At 30.8% G+C, this 22,236-nt stretch overlaps 1 protein-coding gene across 1 annotated transcript in view; it reads left to right on the top strand.

Annotated features, from left to right (window-relative positions):
- LOC735522 (disintegrin and metalloproteinase domain-containing protein 5) overlaps positions 1-22,236 on the top strand; it is a 148,022-nt gene that overhangs the window by 89,691 nt on the left and 36,095 nt on the right. The window contains exons 15-18 of the mRNA XM_063817045.1: positions 4,547-4,637; positions 5,262-5,493; positions 17,449-17,535; positions 18,147-18,261. Coding sequence (XP_063673115.1) covers positions 4,547-4,637; positions 5,262-5,493; positions 17,449-17,535; positions 18,147-18,261 — 525 coding nt within the window. The remainder of the gene's footprint in view (positions 1-4,546; positions 4,638-5,261; positions 5,494-17,448; positions 17,536-18,146; positions 18,262-22,236) is intronic.

Consider the following 22,236-nt stretch of genomic DNA (forward strand, 5'->3'; position numbering starts at 1 on the left):
CAGTGTTTCACCATGTTGGCCAGGCTTGTCTCAAACTCCTAGCCTCAAGTGATCTGCCCACATCGTGCTCCCAAAGTGCTGGGATTACAGGCACGAGCCACTGCGCCTGGCGCAAAAACAAAATTTTCATGATTGTGAAATACAACAACAAAAAACCTCTCTGAATTTATATGGAATTCTTGTTTCTACAGAAAAGAAACCTCAAGTGAAAATGCAGTTTTTCAAAATATTATATAGAATTTGTGGTGGGGGTTTAGTTTAAAGGAAACAAGGTTTCTTAATCAGAGGAAAGCAGGGCTAATCACTGATTAGTTGGGTTTCAAAGTGCTTGCTGATAAGTGAGGGCTTCAGTTCATTAGCAATCTAGTCCATTTTGATAATTTCCTATAAATGTCATTTGCTTCATTGGAAGATACAAATTCCTGAACGTATGCAGTACATGTTCTCTGAGAGAGTGAAATTTTTCATTCTTAGCTCTCCTTTGAGGTCTTCTCTAACCAGGTCATAGATCTCTAAATATTGTCTACAGCAATGTGACTGCCAGGAATTTAAGGAGAAGGTGAGATGGGGGTTTTGATGATTTTCATAATTTTGTCCTGCTTTTCTAACAGAATAATTATTTGTACCATATGGCAAGACAATAGCTATAGACTTTAAAACATTGTTAACATACAAACAAAGAGCTGGGTCCAGTAGCTCATGCCTGTAATCCCAGCACTTTGGGAGGCCAAGGCGGGCGGATCACAAGGTCAGGAGTTCAAGACCAGCCTGGCCAACATGGCGAAACCCTGTCTCTACTAAAAATACAAAAATTAGCCGGGTGTGCTTGGGATGAGGCGGGATAATTGCTTGAATCCAGGAGGCCGAGGTTGCAGTGAGCTGAGATCACACCACTGCACTCCAGCCTGGGTGACAGAGCAAGACACCGTCTTGGAAAACAAAAACAAAATCATACAAACGAATGACCAGTAAAATTAGGAGGAATGGGACAGTACTTCAGATCTATGATCTAATGTTTCTTTAAGTAAAGCCAGGACTCAATGCTAGGCAGATAAAATTAGAGCCACATAGTGGATTGCCAATCAGGTGTCTTCCGGGTTATGCCATTCACTGTGTATTTAGTATTATTAGTGATTTTGAGAGATTTTAAAGTCCTTTGTGAGAACTGTGGGAGTACACGGGTATTTGCCCCAAAGAGTACAGTTTTTTTTTTTGGAAGGCAAGCATGACTTCTAAAGCACCTTGATTTTAAAATAATGTATGTCCACTTCTAGTGACCATGTGTTCATGCATCTAGGATGTGATAATTCTGGACTTGACTACTAGTTTTTGTACTTATTTTTGAAAAACAATCTCACTTTGCTAGCCCCCTGAGGGCAATAGAAGCCTGATGAAAATTTACCCTCAATGGTAGCTGTATTTCAACGCATATTAAATCCAATTCTTTGTACAATAACATGCTATACGGGTTTGCAGCCTAGGAGCAATAGGCTACACCATATAGCCTAGGTGTGTAGCAGGCTATACCATCTAGGTTTGTTTAAGTACACTGTATAATGTTCACACAACAATGGATACATTGCTCAGAACATATCCTCATCAAGCAACTGATGACTGTACTCAGTAAATATAAGGTAGTATTATTATTATTAGATTATGACATGTGTTCCCTACAAATATCCAGTTATTTGACTAGGTCATCTATGACCTGTCATGGTCAGCTAAAATGATCCTTGAGCAGGGTTTGATATAATTCTGAAGTAGGCATTAGTTTTGCATTGTAAAACCTATATGCTATTTGTAGGAAACAGACAATAAGAATTCTTATGCCACAGGCCTAATACAAATCATCATGCCCCCCCAAATTGTTGATTTCTGGACAAAATATACTAATGAAGTTGTCACATTGAAAGACATAGCTTATTTATCAAGCAATGGCATTTAAAATAGGGAAATCTGTAGATCTATGGTAAAAGAACAAGGTTAAGTATTAAGCTTTTTTTTTCAAAAAAATCTAACCAGTGAAGGAAAAACACCTCAAATGGTTACCACCTTTTTCTAAGCTCTTTACTAAATTTTGTTTTTGGAAATGTCTGGCCCCTACAGCATGCTCCTCTTCAGTGTTATCTCTGCAGATGCAGAAACTTCCTATTGTAGGTATAATGTAAAATGATGTTATTACCTTTGGTGTTATTTGGTTTGTGGTTATGTTTTCCCTAATAAGGCTGAAAGTCTCATTAGTTGTAAAGTTCCATATATTATTAGAGGGCTTTATGACCAAGTTGAGTTGTATATCACCTAGACAAATGTTAAGTGCTAATCCAACAGTTATATAAGGGTTTCTCAACCTCAGCACTAGTGATAATGTAGGCCAGCTCATACTTTATTGTGAGAAGTGGGGGCAGGGAATGCTTCTCCTGTGCATTGTAGGATATTTGGCAGCGTCCTTGGCCTCTGCCCACTAGACAGGATGCCTGGAGAGACTTTTGGTTGTCCCAGCTTGGATGGGGTGAATCTTGGCTTCTAGTGAGTACAGGTCAGGGGTGCTGCTAAATGCTTTGTAATACACAGGATAGCCTCTACAACAAAGAATTATGTCTGCTGTGCTGCGTTGAGACCTCCTTCTCTAGAGAGGGCCAGAAGTTTGACTACTTAAGCTGATTAAGACTCTGAAAAAGGATTATATTCCAAACTAAAGTATGAACAGTCTTTGCAAAACTAACCTGGTAATGTTTCTTTTTCAATTTTTAAGATATGATTTATCAAAAACCATATTGGATCAATATTGTTATGAAAGTGTCACAAAGATTGGCTCTGGGCATAGATATTTTCCAAACCATAGAAGCATGCTTACCAGGGACGTGTAAAAGATTTGCTGGATTATTGAATAGTTGTGTGAGAAGGAGAAATAAACAATATTTCATGATTATTTAATCAACTAATAAAATATGTTCAGGGTTTTCAGCATCTATATTCAGGCTTATTCAGTATATAGCACTATAAAATTTAAATGTAGTCCTTATACAAGGTCTGAGGATGCTTCAACTAATTTATCTAAAGCTACAATTGCTCTGGATTTAAGAAACAGACTACAAACAGGTGATGGAGCTTTGATGAGCACTGGGCAGTTAGGTAAATATTCCTATAATATGACTTGACCTTTAATGAACACATAGCCACTAACATTTATGATAATCTGGAAAACACAGTAAAGATGTGAAGGCTGCTTTGGGGTCCTGAAGGCATCTTTTACCTCTCAGTTCACTGAAAGATATTCTGAAATGTTTGAAAAAGTAAAATCATGTATGGAACTTAGTATTCCATAAAATTAGGAACCAATTGTGTATTTAGCCATTTAATCCTGGACATCCTTAAATTTATAAATGTCTTTCAGAAGTTTCTTTTGGATAATTATGAATAGTCAACAATCTTTTGACTATTTCAGACAAAGTTCTTTGGCTGACAAATTATGGCTAGGTGATAAAATAGGATAGTGAAGCTTTTCCTTAAAAATTTTATACTTCCTTTTAGCCAATGGAATAGATAAATATATAGAGATAGCTTGAAAACTCCAAATAAGTACAGATAGGAGATCGCCTACTTTGGATGAAGGTAGATCTGGAAGGAAACTTTATGTTTTGAGATGCTGATTTAAACCATGAGAAAAGTAAGGTGGATACTCAGAAAAGCCTTAATGTATTATTGTCGAAGTATTATTGTTCTGTAGCACCTTGTATATGTATGGATTGTGCTCCTTAACTGAGTGAAATTTACAGATCATGTTCTCCAAGTATGAAAGTCTGTGAAATTATTGAAGAGAGCTCTCTTGTCAATTAATAGTGGTAACAACAAATGATCTCTATTTCGATTACATATGACTAACATGATCAATGTAAACTACCTCTAAACTACTAAGTCAAAGTAATAGGACAGTTATTATAGATGTTTGAATTTTTCATAATTTTAAAATTAGACATAACTAAATATATAAAGGACTGAAGTAGATGAACATTGATATTCTTTCTAATTTTAAAATTCAACAATTTTTATCTAGTGATTATTAGGATCTAATAATAACTATTAGGATCTAATAATCTAATAATAGATGATGACTCTAGTGTGGAGCAAGGAGAGTTAAATGAAGTGTTCTTTGTGTTTGTCATCATTATTGCACTAAAGATACTATTTTTCTACTGTTTCATTTGGAATAAGAGTAAACAGCATTTTCACAACGGGTAGGGAAGTAAGGCAGGAAGTAAATAATTTATAGGAAATAGAGAGGGCGACAGTTGCTTATTTGTCTAACAATACAGAAGCATTCTAATAATGTTGTTTGTTTTCTGTTTGCTGCAGAAGAAAGTCTTCTAGGCTTATAAAAAGGAGTTTGTTTTTTAATCCTAGCTCTGCCCCCAGAAACTTTTTAGTCCTGGGTAATTATAAACTTTCTTATGGATCACATTGTAATTTCCAGATTGAGTCTTTCATTTCTTTAATATAACTTAAATTCTGTATTGTAATTTACTTAAGTTTTTGTTGTTGTTCATAGGTTCAAGAGGTGCTCCAATTTTCTGTTATGATGAAATTAATACCAGAGGAGACAATTTTGGAAACTGTGGCACTGCACATTGTCTTTTCCAGTATGTATTTAGAAAATTATAAAACTGTTTGGAATGTAGGTTAGAGATTGTTAAAATCCTAGGAAATATATTATATGCAGTAAAATCGAATGTTGGGGGTCAGGTTTTCTTTATTACATCATCTGAGCTGGACAATATTATCCACTGCCTACAAGAACATTTGTTTAGCGCCTATAATGTTAAAACAACAATGACCATAAAAATGGCCTCTGTTTATTGTTGTGATGAGCTAGACATTGTTATGCAGCTTATATATATTATATATTTATAATATAGGTTATATTATTCAATTTATGTATATCAAATGTGTATAAGAATTACTTATCCCATTTACTATTGAAAAAACTGAAGACCAGAGATCATTTTCTCAAATTTCAGCAGCTATTGTGGAACAGATCACAGCTGTCATAGTGTAAAAACCATTAGTTTTTCACTTGCCAGATTGCCTCATGAAACAAAAAAGAATCATAACATAAGTCATTGTGCGAAAACATATGTACTGAGAGAAAATTGTTGAAACTTGGATTTAAATTAGTAAATCACTTTTTAAAAATTTCACTGTATCAGCAACATATGTTATCTCAATAAACAATAAGGTAATTTTTTTCTTCCTTGTGCTTCTAGACATATTCTATGTGCAAAATTATTCTATACATGGGAACACAGAGACTTAATATCACGTCCAAATTTATCTGTGATTTATGCACATGTAGGAGACCAAACATGTGTGTCTACATACCTACCCAGGAGGACGCCACCTCCAGTAAATTCACCTATTTCAATCACATCATATTATTCAGCTGAAGACAGAGATGAAACATTTGTACAAGATGGTTCCATGTGTGGTCCTGATATGGTAATTAGAACTACACAAATTAAAGTGTTTTAAAATGATTTTTCTGGTTATACTCATTTTGACAATGTACTAACCAATGCATTTTCTTCCATTTTTTCTTGTGGTAAAATGCACGTAATATAAAAATTGCCATTTTAACCTTTTTAAGTGTACAATTCAGTGGTATTATATACGTTCATAATGCTGTAAAACCATCACCACCCTCTATCTTCATAAATCTTTTCATTTTGTAAAACTGAAACTCATTTCATTAAACAATAACTCCCCATTCCTACCTCCTCTGATCCCCTGAAAAACCACCATTCTACTTTCTGACTCTATAAATTTGACTATTATAGGTATCTCACATAAGAGGAATAATATAGTATTTTTCTTTCTGACTGGCTTATTTCACTTAGCATAAGGCCCTCAAGTTTCAGCTATACTGTAGTATGTCAGAATTTCCTTCATTTTTAAAGCTGACTACTATTCTGTTGTACGTACATTCTGCATTTTGTTTATCTATTCATCTGTTGATGAACATTTGGAATCATTCCATATTTTAGCTATTATAAACAATGCCACTATAATCATGGCAGTATAAATATGTCTTCAAAACTGTGCTTTCAATTTCTGGGGGTATATACCTGGAAGTAGAATTGCTGGATCACATGGTAGTTCTATTTTTAAATTTTTGAGGAACTGCTCCACTGTCTTCCATGGTGGCTATACCATTTTACATTTCTACTAGCCATGCATAATGATTCCAGTTTCTCCACATCCTCAACAACGCTTACTTTCCGTTTTTTTTTTTCGATAGTAGTCATCCTAATGGGTGTGAAGTGGTATCTCACTGTAATTTTGATTTGCATTTCCCTAATGATTTGTGATTTTGAGCATCTTTTCATGTGCTTATTGACCATTTGTATATGTTCTTTAGGGAAATGTCTATTTAAATGCTATTCCCGTTTTTAAATCATCTTTTTTTGTTGTTGAGTTTTAGGAATTCTCTATATATTTTGGATATTACTCTCTTATGATATGATTTTAAAATATTTTCTTTCATTCTTTGAGTTGCCTTTTTACTCTGTTGATAGTGTCTTTTAATGCACAATTTAAAAACAACTACGAAATCCAATTAGTCTATTTTTTCTTTTGTTGCATGTACTTTTGGTGTCATATCCAATAAATGACTGGCCAAATCAATATTATGAAGCTTTTGCCCTATATTTTATTCTAAGAGTATTATAGTTTTAAGATCTTATGTTTACCTATAGAATCCATTTCAAGTTCATCTTTGTATGTGGTGTTAGGTAAAGGTTCAGTTTTATTCTTTTGTGTGTGGACATCTAGTTTCTCCAGCACCATTTGTTGAAAAGACTGTCCTCTCTCCATTGAATGGTCTCAGCACCCTTGTAAAAATTCAGTAGTATCTCTTAACCATATATGCAAGAATTTGTTTATGGGCTATTTATTCTATTCCATTGGTAATATATTAGTCTTTATGCCAGTACCACACTGTTTTGTTTCCTGTAGCTTCCTAGTAAGTTTTGAAATTGGGAAATGTGACTCCTTTAGCTTTGTTCTTTTTCAAGATTGTTTTTGGGGTTCTTTGAGATTCTATATGAATTTTAGTATAAATTTTTCCATTGCTGCAAAAAAATCATTGGGATTTTTATAGTAATTGTATTGAATCTGTAGATCACTTTGAATAGTATGGACATCCTAAACTGCTTTGCTAAATTAATTCTTAAGTACTTTAAGTACTTTTTGATGCTATCATAAATGGAAATGTGTTCATAATACCCCTTTCAGAGTGTTCATTGTTACTGTATAGAAATGAAACCAGTTTTTATATGTTGATTTTGTATTTTGCCACTTTGCTGAATACATCGTTAATTCTAACTGTTTGGGGTAATCCTTAGAGTTTTCTACCTATAAAATTATGTCCTCTGGAAGCAGAAAAGTTTTAATTGTTCCTTTCCAATTTGGATGCCTTTTATTTCTTTTTCTTGGCTAACATCTCTGGCTAGAACTTCCAGTACAATGTTGAAGAGAAGTGGTGAAAGGAAGTATCCTTGCCCTGTTCCTGATCTTAGCGGAGAAGCTTTAAAGTCTTATCATTAAGTATAATGTCAGCTGTGGGATTTTTATATATGGATTTTTATCATGTTGAGGTAGTTTCCTTCTACCTCATGACTGAGTGTACTTTGAATGTTTGTGTCATGAAAGGTGTTGAATTTTGTTAAATGCCTTTTCTTTATCAATTAAGATGATCATTTTGTTTTTCTCCTTCATTCTATTAATGTGGTCATTACATTGATCAGCTATCATACATTGAACCATCCTTGCATTCCAGAAATCTCAATTGGTCATAGTGTATACTCCTAATATAGTGCAGTTTGCCAGCATTTTACTGAGGATTCTGCATCTATGTTCATAATGGTTATTGGTCTGTATTTTTTCTTTGTAGTATATTTGTCTGGCTTTGATATCAGGATAATGTTGGCCTTATAAAATGAGTTAGAAGATATTTCCTCTTCTTCATGTTTTTGGAAAAATTTGAGAAGAACTGGTGTTAATTCTTCTTTACATATTTGAAGGCGTTATGTCCAGAAATTTTCTTCATAGGAAGGCTTATGATTATTAATTAATTAATTTAATTATTAATTAAATCTCCTTATGAGTTAGGAGTCTGTTCAGGTTTTTAAGTTCTTCATAGTGTTGATAGGTTTTGTTTCTAGGAATTTGTCAGTTTTATCAAGCTAATCCAGTTCATTGGTAAACAATTGATCTTGGTATTCTTATAATCCTTTCTATTTCTGTAGAATTGGTAGTAATGTTCTCATTTTTATTCCTGACTTTAGTAATTTGAGTTTTCTGTCTTTATTAGTACATCTAGATAAAGGTTTGTCAATTTTGTTCATCTTTTCAAAGAACCAATTTTTGGTTTCCTTAAGTTTATTGTTTTACTCTGTATTTTATCTCCACTTTAATCTTTATTTCCTTCCTTCTGCTAGAATTTAGTTTATTTATTTATTTTTCTATTTCCTTAAGTTGTAAAGTTAGGTTGTTGATTTTAAATTTCTCTTCTTTTTTATTGTGAGCATTTATACTAATAAATCTTCCCCCTAGAACTTCTTTCACTGCATTCCATAAGTTTTGGAATATTGTGTTTATATTTCTATTTGTTTGTAAGTATTTTCTAATTTCCTTAGTGATTCCTTCTTTGATCCACTGGTTCCTTAAGAGTGTTTTGTTTAATTTCTATAGCTTTGTGGAGTTTACAGTTTTATTTAGATTATTTTTCCAAATTTCTAATTTACTTTTTTATTAGAAATTATTATTCTAAATTTTTTGATACATTAAACAATTTATTTTTAAATTTTTATATATTCATGGAGGTACATGTGCAGTTATTGGTGAAGTTTTGACATCCAATGTGCCTGTCACCTGAATAATGAACATTGTCTCCAGTTATTTTTCAACTCTAACCCTCCGATTCTTCCCACCTTTTGGGGTTCCTGGTGCCCATTATTTCCATCTTTATGTCCATGTGTACCTATTTTTTAGCTTCCACTGACAGGTGAGAACACATGGTATTTGATTTTCAGTTTCTGAGTTAGTTCATATATGATAATGATGTCTACCTTTATCCATGTTGCTGTACTGCATGGGACATGATTTAATTATTTTTATTGCTATGTCGTAATTCATGTATTATATATCTTTATATATCTAGATATATAATTCATTTATTATATATAATAATATATAATAAATGTATATATCATATATTAATATCATATATTTATATATTATATTTATATATTATATAATATATTATATATTTATATATTATATAATATATTATATATTTATATAATATATATTAATATATTTATATATTATATAATATATAATATATTATATAATATATAATATATTAATATATATTATATAATATATATATTATATAATATATGTAATATATATTATAATATAATTATATATTTATATAATATATAATATATTATATATATTATATATAATATTATATATATTATATATTATGTAATATATTATATATATTATTATTATATATATTATATAATATATTATATTATATAATATATATATAATTATTATATGATATATAATATATTATATAATATATTATATGATATATAATTATATATATCATATATATTTATATATGATATATATATCATATATATTATATATATAATATTATATATAATATTATATATCATATATATTATATAATATATTATATATATTATTATTATATATATTATATAATATATTATATTATATAATATATATATAATTATTATATGATATATAATATATTATATAATATGTTATATAATATAATATATGATATATAATATATAATATAATCTATTATATATCATATAATATATTATATAATATGTTATATAATATAATATATTATATAATATATTATATGATATATATCATATAATATATTATATAATATAATATAATATAATATAATAATTATATATTATATTATATAATATATTATATAATATAATAATGATATTATATTATATTATATATTATATTATATAATATATTATATGATATATAATATATTATAAATATAATATATTATATAATATATGATATATAATATATATTTATATAATATATAAATATATATTATATATCATATAATATATATAATATATTACATATTTATGTAATATATTATATATTATATGATATATTATATATTTAATATATTAATATATACTATATAACTATATAATATATTATATAATATATATAATATATTATATAATATGTTATATATAATATACATATATAATATAATATATGTATATTATATAATATATTATATATTATATTATATAATATATTCTATTTTATAATATATTATATTCATATAATAGATTATATTTTATAATATATTATATTCATATAATATATTATATAATATAATATATAATATATTATATAATACATAATATAATATATAATATATTATATAATACATTATATATTATATAATATATTATATTAATTTTATATATTAACATATATATAATTATTATATATATTATATAATATAATTATATTATATAATATATATAATAGATATATTATATATTATATATTATATATAATATAGCAATATATATAATAATATAAATATAATATAATAATATATTAATTATATATTAATATATAATATATGATATTAATATATAAATTATATATTACTATAATATATAATACAAATATAATATATAATACATTATATTAATTCATACATAATAAATGAATTATATAATTCATATATAATAAATTCATATATAAATAATATATAATAAATTAATTATATACCTAGATATGTACATATATAATACATGAATTACTACACAGTAATGTATATAATATAAATACATAATGTATAACATAAATTCATTTAATTATTGTGTATGATAAATGCATATATTATATATTGTATAATTAATATAATTTATTATATATAATGAATTCTTATATATAATAAATGAATTATATATCTAGATATATAAAGATATTTATAAAAGATATTTATATATAAAAGATAAAGATATATATCTAGATACATAAAGATATTTATATATCTAGATAAATAATTCATTTATTATGTATTATATATTTATATAATTAATTATATATTATATATAATAAATGAATTATATATCTGTTACCTTTATACCTGAATTATATATATGTGTTACCTTTTCTCCACATGAATTATGTATATGTGTTACCTTTTCTTCACATATATATAATTATCTATAAGTGTTACCTTTTATCCACATCCTCACCAACATCTGTTGTTTTTAGACTTTTTAAGAATAGCCATTCTGAGGCATGGTGCGGTGGCTCACGCCTGTAATCCCAGCACTTTGGGAGGCTGAGGAGGGTGGATCACGAGGTCAGGAGATCGAGATCATCCTGGCAAACACCGTGAAACCCCGTCTCTACTAAAAATACAAAAATAATAGCCGGGCCTGGTGGCAGGCACCTGTAGTCCCAGCTACTCGGGAGGCTGAGGCAGGGGAATGGTGTGAACCCGGGAGGTGGAGCTTGCAGTGAGCAGAGATTGTGCTACTGAGCTCCAGCCTGGGCGACAGAGTGAGACTCTCTCTCAAAAAAAAAAAAAAAAAAAAAAAAAATAGCCATTCTGACTGGTGTGAGATGGGGCATCATCATAATTTTAAATTACATTTCTCTGATCTTTGGTGATGCTCAGCATTTTATCATATGTTTGCTAGCCACTGGTATATCTTCTTTTGAGAGATGTCTGTTCATGTTCTTTGCCCACTTGTTACTGGGATTATTTGTTTTTCAGTTGAGTTGTTGCGTTCCTGGTGGATTCTGGATATCAGTTCTTTGTTGGATGCATAGTTTGCAAATATTTTCTCCCATTCTGTAGGTTGTCTGTTTACTCTGTTGTTATTTTTTTGCTATGTAGACACTTTTTTAGTTTAATTAAATCCTATCTATCTATTTTTGTTGTTGTTGCATTTGCTTTTGGAGTTTTAGTCCTAAGTTCTATTTGGGGTTTTAATCCTAGGTTTTTGTCCAGAAGAGTTGTTTCCTAGACTTTCTTCAGGAATTGTTATAGTTTCAGGTTTTAGGTTTAAGTTTTGAATGCATCTTCGGTTAATTTTTGTGTATTGTGAAAGGTAGGGGTCCAGTTTTATTCTTCTGCATTTGGCTAACCAGCTATCCCAGAACCATTTATTAGATAGAGAGTCCTTTCCCCATTTCTTATTGAATTTTGAGTGTGGATCTTTTATCCTGCAACTGTCCTGTGTTAAATTAGTTGTAGGAGTTTGATTGTGGACTTCTTGGGATTTTTTTATGTAGAAAATAATTTGGAAATAGAGACTATTTTATTTTTTCCTTTTCAATCTGTATATGTTTTATTTCTTTTTCTTGCTTTACTGCAGTGGTTAGAACTTACAGTATGATGTTGAATAAGAGTGTTGAGAGAGGATGTCCCTGACTTTTTCCTAATCTAAGAGGAATGTATTAAGTCTTTCATCATTAAGTATGATGTTAGATGTAGGGTTTTTTCTTTTTTGCAGATGCCCCTTAAGTTGAGCTAACCATCTTCTACTGCTAATTTATTGCAGGTTTTTATTATACTTATGTCTTGAATTTTGTCAAATGCTTTTTGTGTGTCGATTGATGTGGTCACATGAGTTTTCTTCTTTAGTTCATTGAATGTTGGATTACATTAATCAATTTTTAAATGTAGAAACAGCATTACATACTTGGTATTAATATCACTTGGTCATTGTGTATAAATTTTTTATACATTGTTGCATTTAGTTTGCTAATATTTTGTTGAATAATCTTTGTAACCAAATTCATGAGGGGGATTGGTCTGTAGTTTTTTTTTTGTTGCAATGTATCTATCTGATTTTGGTCATTTTATATGGCATTATAAAATTAATTGAAAACTGTTTTTCACTCTTCTATTTTTGGAAGGAGATTATGTAAAATGTATGTTAATTTTTTTCTTTAAATGTTGATAGAATTCTCTAGTGAAATCATTTGGGCCTGGAAATTTCATTTTTTAGGAGGTTTTAAACTATGAATTCAATTTCTTCAATTGTTGTATTGGTCTTCAGATTATAAGCTGTTTCTTGGTGATTTTTGGTTGCTCATAGTTTCCCAGAAATTGGTCAATTTCCTCAAAGTTTCTGAATTTATAAATATAAAGCTGTTCATAGTATTTCTTTATAATTCTGTGTAATGGCTGCAGGATCTGCAATGATATCCTCTATCTCATTTCTGATATTGGTGATTTGTGTCTTCTTTTCTTAACTTCTCAGTCTTGCTAAAGTTATTAATTTCATTAAAAATTTTCAAAGCATCTGCTTTTTGTTTCATTGGTTTTCTCAGTCTAGCTAAAAATTTATTAATTTCATAAAAAATTTATTAATTTCATAAAAAATTTTTAAAGACTCCACTCTTTGTTATAATGGTTTTCTTTATTATTTTCTAGCTTTTAATTTCATATAGAACTAGCAATCAATTTCATTGATTTCTGCTTTTATTATCATTTACTTTCTTTTGCTTTGAGTTTAATTTCTTCTTCCTTTCCTCCAGTTTCTTGAAGTGGTAACTTCAATGATTGCTTTGAGGCTTTTTCTCATTTATAGCATTTGGTCTTATAAATCTCCCTCTCAGAACTGTTTTAGCTGCATCCTACATATTTTAATGTATATTTTTGTTTTCTTTTGATTCTATGTATTTTTTTTTTAGTTTCTTTGAGGGCTATTTGATATATGAATTGTTTATAAATGTATTGTTTAATTTCAACATATTTAGAGATTTTCCTGTTGTATTTCTTTTATTGATTTCAGGTTTGATTTTATTATTATCAGAGAACATGTTCTCATAATTTTAATTTTTAAAAACTTGTTGAGGTTTTCTTTATGGTAAGGAATATGATATATCTTGCTGCATATTCCATAGGCACTTGTAGAAATGTATATTCTGTTGATACGGGTTGTAGTGACCTGTATATGCATCAGTTAAATCCTGTTTTGTCCAGATTCCTGTATATCTGCTGACTTTCTGTATAATTTCTGTAAATTGCTGAGACAAAGGTGTCAAAATATCCATCTGCAGTTGTGGCTTTGTCTATTTTCCTTTCAGTGCTATTACTTTTTGCCTTATGTTTGGAGGCTTTGTGGTTTGGGATGTAGACATTTAGGATAATTGTGTATTATTGTTGGAATGATTATCATATCATGACATAATGTCTTCATTTGTCTTTAGTAATTTTCTTTGCTCTGAAGTCTACTGTATCAGATATAAATATAGCTACTCCTGCTTTTATGGATAAATGTTTGAATGACATATTTTTTCTGTCCTTTTTATTTAAATCTATCTCTGCCATTGAATTCGAGGTGAGTTTTTAAATGCATCACAGAGTTGAGTCATGCCTTCAGTGCAGTGTGGCATGTCTTTTGGTTGGTATAATGTTATTGCCTAAGTATGTTATTTCATTATTTGTTTCCTCTGGTTCCCATTCTTATTTTTCTCTTTTCTTGCCTTTCAATGGGTGATTTAAACATTGTTTTAGGATGCTATCTTGATCCAGTTATAGTGTTTCTAAGTTAGCCATCTGTTTGTGTAGTTTTCATAGTGGCTGCTCAAGGTTTTACGATATATGTATGTGGCCTAAAGAGGCTACTGCTATAAACATTTTGCCACTTTGAGTGAAATGAGAAAACAACCTCACTCCCATTTTAGTTGTGTTTACCTTCCCTACATTTAAGTATCATTGGTGGTGTTATAATTTTTGTTTCAATCATTAACTATACTTTTAAAAACCTATAAAGAAATGGATAGTCCATTTTATTTACTTATCTTCCTTTCCCTGTTTTTTTCTTCCTTTGTGGTGTTCCAAGATTTTTAATAAACATTTCTTTGCTATTTCAAGTTTACTGATTTAAGCTCAGTCACTTGGCTTTTTTTAAAATTTAGGTTATTGTATTTGTTCATTCTATAATTCCCATTTGGTTTATTTTTATATCACCTGTTCCTTTGCTAAGATTTTTGTATTTTTTTATTTGTTTCAAGAAGATTTGTAATTGATTATTGATTTTTTAAATAATAGCTGCTTTACAATCCTTGTCATGTAATCCCATCATCTGAATCATCTTGGTTCTGATATCAGCTGGTTGTCTTTTATCATTCAAGTTGTGATTTCTTAGCTCTTGGAATGACTTAGTTGCATCCAGAAATTGTATTTATTATGTTAGGAGACTCTGTGTCAAATATAAAGCACTGTTTTAGCAGGAAGTGATCTTGTTTAGGTCTTGGCCTTCTTTTGTGGGCTGTTCCAAAGGCAGTTCAATGTTCAGAGCCTTCACAATGTTATTTGGTTGGCTTGGTTTACCTATTGCCACTGGGGCTCTCCATGGTCTTTGCTGGTGCCTCCTGGAAGGATAGGAGATTCCTCAGGCCAGCCAACTGCATGTCTCTCTGTAGGGGAGAGGTGTGGTGGAGTTCTCCATCAGGTCCCAAGTTTCTCACTCCCACAGTTTTCCTTATGTCTCTGGATAGAGAATGGGGTCTCAGACCTGCACATTCAAACAAGCCTCCTGTGCTAATATATTTGTTATGTTTCCATCTCTCCTTTTTGTTCTACCCATTCACCTGGTAATGTCTTTACATGGTATGAATTTTCACTCAAATGATTAAATAATCTTTAGGTGGACCTTAGGTGGGCCTCTTAAAGAATGTTTAAATAGAATATTGAAAAGTTAGGCAATTCTCCATTTTCCCTATTTATTTACAAGTTCAGCAGTATATGTTATTAATCATCTTCACACCTCTTTTAAGAGTAATATAACATTTTAGTAATTTTTATACACACATTTTTTGATGTTCTGACATATAATCTAGTAATTTTGCATACATTATTAGTGAGTAAATCTTTAGACAAGAGCTGAAGATCTCAAATGAATAATAGTTTTGGTTGAGTAAGATATTATGTGAGCAAGAATTTTTCTTTATTAGCATGGTTTTTGCGATAACATTTCTTGAATTGTATTTATTGTTTCAATAGAAAAGCCAAATGTATGTTGGTTTTTACTTTTTATAATGGACTCTGATTTTTTCCTGATTGGTAGATGAATACTTTACTTAAACTGACTATTATTATACTATTATGTTCTACTATAATATAATGCACATTATTGTTATTATTTATTTAACATACCAAAATATGAAAACAACATTAACAATTAATATAGCACAAAATAATTATGCAATATTATTGGAGACATGTAATATTCTATAAATTAAGAATATATTTAATACAATTTTAATATTCTAATTGATTTAAGTCAAAAAGATACTATGTGAAGTTAAATTAACATACTGTTTTTGAGAGAAAGCTTCTGAGTAGACTTGCTAAATACAAATTTATTTCTATTTAGTAACATTTTGATAATAAATAGCACATAAAAAGGAAACAGAGTCCCTGTTACTTCTTGCTCATTTTGAAACATATGGAATACAAATATGATCTGAAGCCTCCCTTACCCTTGAAATCTAAATGATATTAGCTCAAACCTCCATTACAGAGTCCTGACTCTCCTGTTTCTGCATATAGTCATTATTATGACCCAAAGACAAAACTCACTCCAGGTATAAAACTCTTTCACAACGTGGTGAATTTAGTGACAGTTTTTTGATAATTAAAGAAGATCACATAAATGTATGTCATACATTAGAAAAATTTAATTTCACCCATGAAACTTTTCTTTCTTAGAAGGCCTTTTATCCAGCTCACCAAGAGAGTTTCCCATTGTCCTGTTACCTCATATAATTACCTGTTGTCCTTTCTTCCCTCTTTCTTTTTATTTTATCATATGGAATAGTAAACTATCTTCCCTTGCTGCTCATACTCATGATTTTAAGATCTCACTTCTCTGCTCAATAGTTCTCAAACCTGGCTGCTCCTGAGAAACAACTGGATCCTCTCCCCAGAGTTTTTGATATAATGCTCTCAAGGGGAGCCCACACATGGGTATATTTTAAAATGTTCATCAGATAATTCTTGAACTCAAAGGACTAATCAAGTTATTTTTCCCAGTAGTTTATCTAAGTTGACTTCTGGTACTAAATGGAAAGAAAATAACACCTCTGGCTTCTTACGTATGATTACATCTTTACAAACTGAAAGTACATAGTTTATTTCATGTTTACTTCAGTGTAGTCACAATTTTTTTTTTCCACTGGACACTCACAGCTTTTTAATGCAAGTTTTTGATAATATGAATTCTAATATTTTCTTGAATTTTTGAATGTGTTAGCCATGCACAAAATCTGATTTTTTGACTGATTTTATTTTGTACTTTTTGGCTTTGTTTTTAGTATTGTTTCGAAATGCATTGTAAACATGTTAGATTCCTGATGAATTTAAAATTGTGTGATGCTTCTAATCATTGTGATCGTCATGGAGTAAGTAACTGCAATGTTTATTTTAAGCAACTTGCTTTTAACAATCAAACAATTTGAGGATTTTAAAAAAATAAATGACTTTTTTTGTTTGCCATTTTTATGTCATTTGGTGTCATTTAATAGTCTATAATTTATAACCTCAATTTTGTCTTCTTAAGAAACTTATCAAACTATTTATTAAAGAAGACAAAGAGAAAACATTTAAGATGATTCTGGATATATTAAATGTTTGATGGATATGTGAGGAGGATGTGCTATAAGCAATAGAAGATAGAAACTGGTAAATAAAGACTATTAGAATTTTCTTGCTAGTGCTGTAAGTTAATTTAGAGTCTGGGCTGTCAGCTAGCAAGTAGGTTATAATTAGTGACAGGTTACTGGTAATTTGAGGTATTTAGGCCTGGCTATGGGGGGAGTTAAAAGAATTTTTTAGAAAAAAATTTGATTTGACAACACAAGATAGATGTACTTTGTGTAGTATGAACATTAGCAAGGGAAAATTTGACAAATTTATCTATTTAGATAAATTCTCTAGAATGAGATACTCTGTGGAGTAAGTATAGATTATTCATTAGTCTCCATCAAAATTATTCTTTTTTTTATTATTTAAGGTTTGTAACAATTTTAACCATTGCCATTGTGAAAAGGGATATAATCCTCCTTACTGCCAACCAAAGCAAGGAGCATTTGGAAGTATTGATGATGGACACTTAGTACCACCAACTGGTTAGTGTTCTTAAAATTGTATTAATTATGTACAGTATGTAAGATAGTAAATTATAGGTTTCAAGCCAGATTACAAAGCAACTAATGTCAACATGCTTTTTTTTATTTATAAGATTTAAAAAATGTTGACAGTGCAAGTTTATACTGTTCTTTCTATATCAGCATTGACATTCTTTACTGAGAAAAAGTATGGCCAATGTTAGGCAGTTTTAAAAGTAGAAATTTTGGTGTGTAAAATTTGACCAGTTAATTTAAACTGTTCACTTTGGATTATCTCCTATATTTATATTTACTATTATATTTATATTTACTATATTTATTATAAACTCCTATAAACTAGAGTTTATAATAGTGTCAGTATAGTCGTTATTATATTAATGCCCCTAGAATCTTTCAGGCTGTCTTTTCTTCCTATTCACTTATAATTGGTTATCTTTCTCCTGCATTGTAAGGGCTCCATGCTAATCTTTGGAGATTTGCTCTTTCTAATCCTGTCCTGATGTTCCTGAGTAGTATTTTGAGATTAATCAGGCCTAGATGAATTTGGGTCAACTGGAGGTGAAGGGCATACCCTTGTTCTAGAAGGTATGAGCCTACCCAAAATAACTGGGAGCATAGATGGGCTGCAAACTCTACCCCCATCTCTCTCTTTTTTTGTGTGTGAGACGGAGTTTTGCTCTTGTCGCCCAGGCTGGAGTGCAATGGCACAATGTCTGCTCACTGCAACCTCCGTCTCCTGGGTTCAAGTGATTCTCCAGCCTCAGCCTCCCAAATAGCTGGGATTACAGGTGCCCACCACCACGCCCAGCTTATTTTTGTATTTTCAGTAGAGATGGGGTTTCACCATGTTGGCCAGGCCTCTACCCCCATCTCTTTTGGGACCTTGCAAGAAAGTCCTGAAACTTTGGGGCAGACTTATCTGTAGCTTGGGTGCTATATAAATGCATACCTAGGTTGATCAACTTTTTAAAGAGACAGTACAAAGCCACATCAAACTATTTATCAGACAAAAAAAAACCATAATAATTTAGCCTATAACCTGTAACTATATGCATATATTATTTTCACACAATAACATGAAAAATACATGTTTATTTGAATTATGTATTTTCAGTAAACAGTAGTTTACAATGAGAAACAGAAAGTCCTATAATATAGCAATTTAACTCTTTAAAAATCCTTTACTAGTTCATATGGAACCAAAAAAGAGCCTGCATTGCCAAGTCAATCCTAAGCCAAAAGAACAAAGCTGGAGGCATCACGCTACCTGACTTCAAACTATACTACAAGGCTACAGTAACCAAAACAGCATGGTACTGGTACCAAAACAGAGATATAGACCAATGGAACAGAACAGAGCCCTCAAAAATAATGCTGCATAGCTACAACCATCTGATCTTTGACAAACCTGACAAAAACAAGAAATGGGGAAACGATTCCCTATTTAATAAATGGTGCTGTGAAAACTGGCTAGCCATATGTAGAAAGCTGAAACTGGATCCCTTCCTTACACCTTATACAAAAATTAATTCAAGATGGATTAAAGACTTAAATGTTAGACCTAAAACCATAAAAATGCTAGAGGAAAACCTAGGCAATACCACTCAGGACATAGGCATGGGCAAGGACTTCATGTCTAAAACACCAAAAGCAATGGCAACAAAAGCCAAAATTGACAAATGGATCTAATTAAATTAAAGAGCTTCTGCATAGCAAAAGAAACTACCATCAGAGTGAAGAGGCAACCTACAGAATGGGAGAAAATTTTCGCAATCTACTCATCTGACAAAGGGCTAATATCCAGAATCTACAATGAACTCTGTCATAAAATGTTTACTAAGGCTAATGTTCAGAATGATATTTCCTGAGTTTTCTTCTAAAGTTTTTATTGTTTTAGGTTTTACATTTAAACGTGATCCATCTTGAGTTAGTTTTTGTATATTGTGAAAGAAAGATATATGGTTTAAATTATTTGCATATGGCTAGCCAGTTATCCAAGCACCATATTAAGTAGGGAGTCCTGTCTTGTTATTTGTCATTGTCTACTTTGTTGAAGATCAAGTGGCTGTAGGTTTGTGGATTTTTTTCTCAGTTCTCTGTCCTCTTTCTTTGGTGTATGTGTCCTTTTTTTGTATCAGTATCATGCAGTTTTGGTTACTGTAGTCTTGCACTATAGTTTGAAGTCAGTATAGTATGAGGCCTCCAGCTTAGTTGATTTTGCTTAGGCTTACTTTGGCTATTAATGATCTTTTTCGGTTGCATATGAATTTTAGAATAGTTTTTCCTAATTCTGGGAAGAATGGTGTCAGCAGTTTAATAATAGCATTGAATCTGTAAATTTCTTTGGGGAGTATGGCTATTTTAACAATATTGATTCTTCTTATCCAAGAGTGTGGAATGTTTTCCATTTGTTTGTGTCATCTATTATTTTTTTTCAGCAGTGTTTTGTAATTCTCATTGTACATATCTTTTACTTTGGTGAACTGTATTCCTAGGAATTTTGTTCTTTGTTATTTTAAATGGGACTGAGTTTTTGATTTTGCTCTTAGCTAGAATATCATTTGTGTATACAAATACTACTGGCTTTTGTACATTTATTTTGTATCCCAAAGGTTCACTGAAGTTATTAGTTCTAGAAATCTTCTGGTGGAGTCTATGGTGTTTTCTAGGTATGGAATCATATCTTCTGTGAAGAGAGATAGTTTGACTTTCCTTCTTTCTATTTGGATGCCTTTTATTTCCTCCTCTGGGCTGATTGCTTTGGCTAGTACTTCCAATATTGTGTTGGATAGGAGTGGTGAGAGTGGGCATCCTTTTATCGTTCCAGTTGTGAATGCTTCTAGCTTTTGTTCATTCATTATGATGTTGGCAGTGGTTTTCCCATAGATGGCTTTTATTATTTTGAACTATATTTACTCAATGTCTAGCCTGTAGAAGGTCTTTATCGTGAGGGAATTCTGGATTTTATGGAGGGATTTTCTGCATCTATTGAGATGATCATGTGGTTTTTGTTGTTAGTCTTATGTGATGAATTACATTTATTGATTCATGTATGTGGAACTAACTTTGCTTTCCAGGAGTAAAGGCTGTATGATTGTGGTTAATTAACCTTTTGATGTGCTCCTGGATTTAGTTTGCTAGTATTTTCTTGAGGATTTTTGTGTCTATGTTCATTGGGGTTATTGCCCTGAAGTTTCCTATTTTTGTTGTGTCTCTACCAGGCTTTAGTATTAGAATGATGCTGGCTTCACAGAATGAGTTAGAGAGGATTCCTTTTTCCTTGATTTATTGGAATAATTTCAGTCAGATTGGTACTTGCTTTTCTTTGTATGGTTGGTAACATTAGGTTGTGAATGCATCTTGTCCAGGGCTTTTTTTGGTTGGGACATGTATTAGTCTGTTCTCATGCTGCTAATAAAGACATACCTGAGACTGGGTAATTTGTAGAGGAAAAAGCTTTAATTGACTCACATTTCCACATGGATAGGGAGGTCTCACAATTATGGCAGAAGACAAATTAGGAGCAAAGTCGTGTCTTACATGGCAGTAAGCAAGAGAAAGTGTGTAGGGGAATTTCCCTTTATAAAACCAACAGATCTTGTGAGACTTACTCACTATCATGGGAACTGCATGAGAAAGACCTGCCCCCCATAATTCAATTACCTCCTACCACGTCCCTCCCACAACATGTGGGAATTATGGGAGCTACAATTCAAGATGAGATTTGGGTGGGAACACAGCTAAACCATATCGTTCCACCCTGGTCCCTCCCAAATCTCATATCCTCATATTTCTAAACCTATCATGTCTTCCCAACAGTCCCCCAAAGTCTTAACTCATTTCAGCATTAACTCAAAATTCCACAGTCCAAAGTCTCATCTGAGACAAGACAAGTCCCTTCAACCTATGAGCCTGTAAAATCAAAAGCAAGTTAGTTACTTCCTAACTCTGGAATGGAAAACCAAACACTGTATG

The sequence above is a fragment of the Pan troglodytes genome, chromosome 7 (genome assembly GCF_028858775.2).
Source record: "Pan troglodytes isolate AG18354 chromosome 7, NHGRI_mPanTro3-v2.0_pri, whole genome shotgun sequence".
Classification (NCBI taxonomy): domain Eukaryota; kingdom Metazoa; phylum Chordata; class Mammalia; order Primates; family Hominidae; genus Pan; species Pan troglodytes.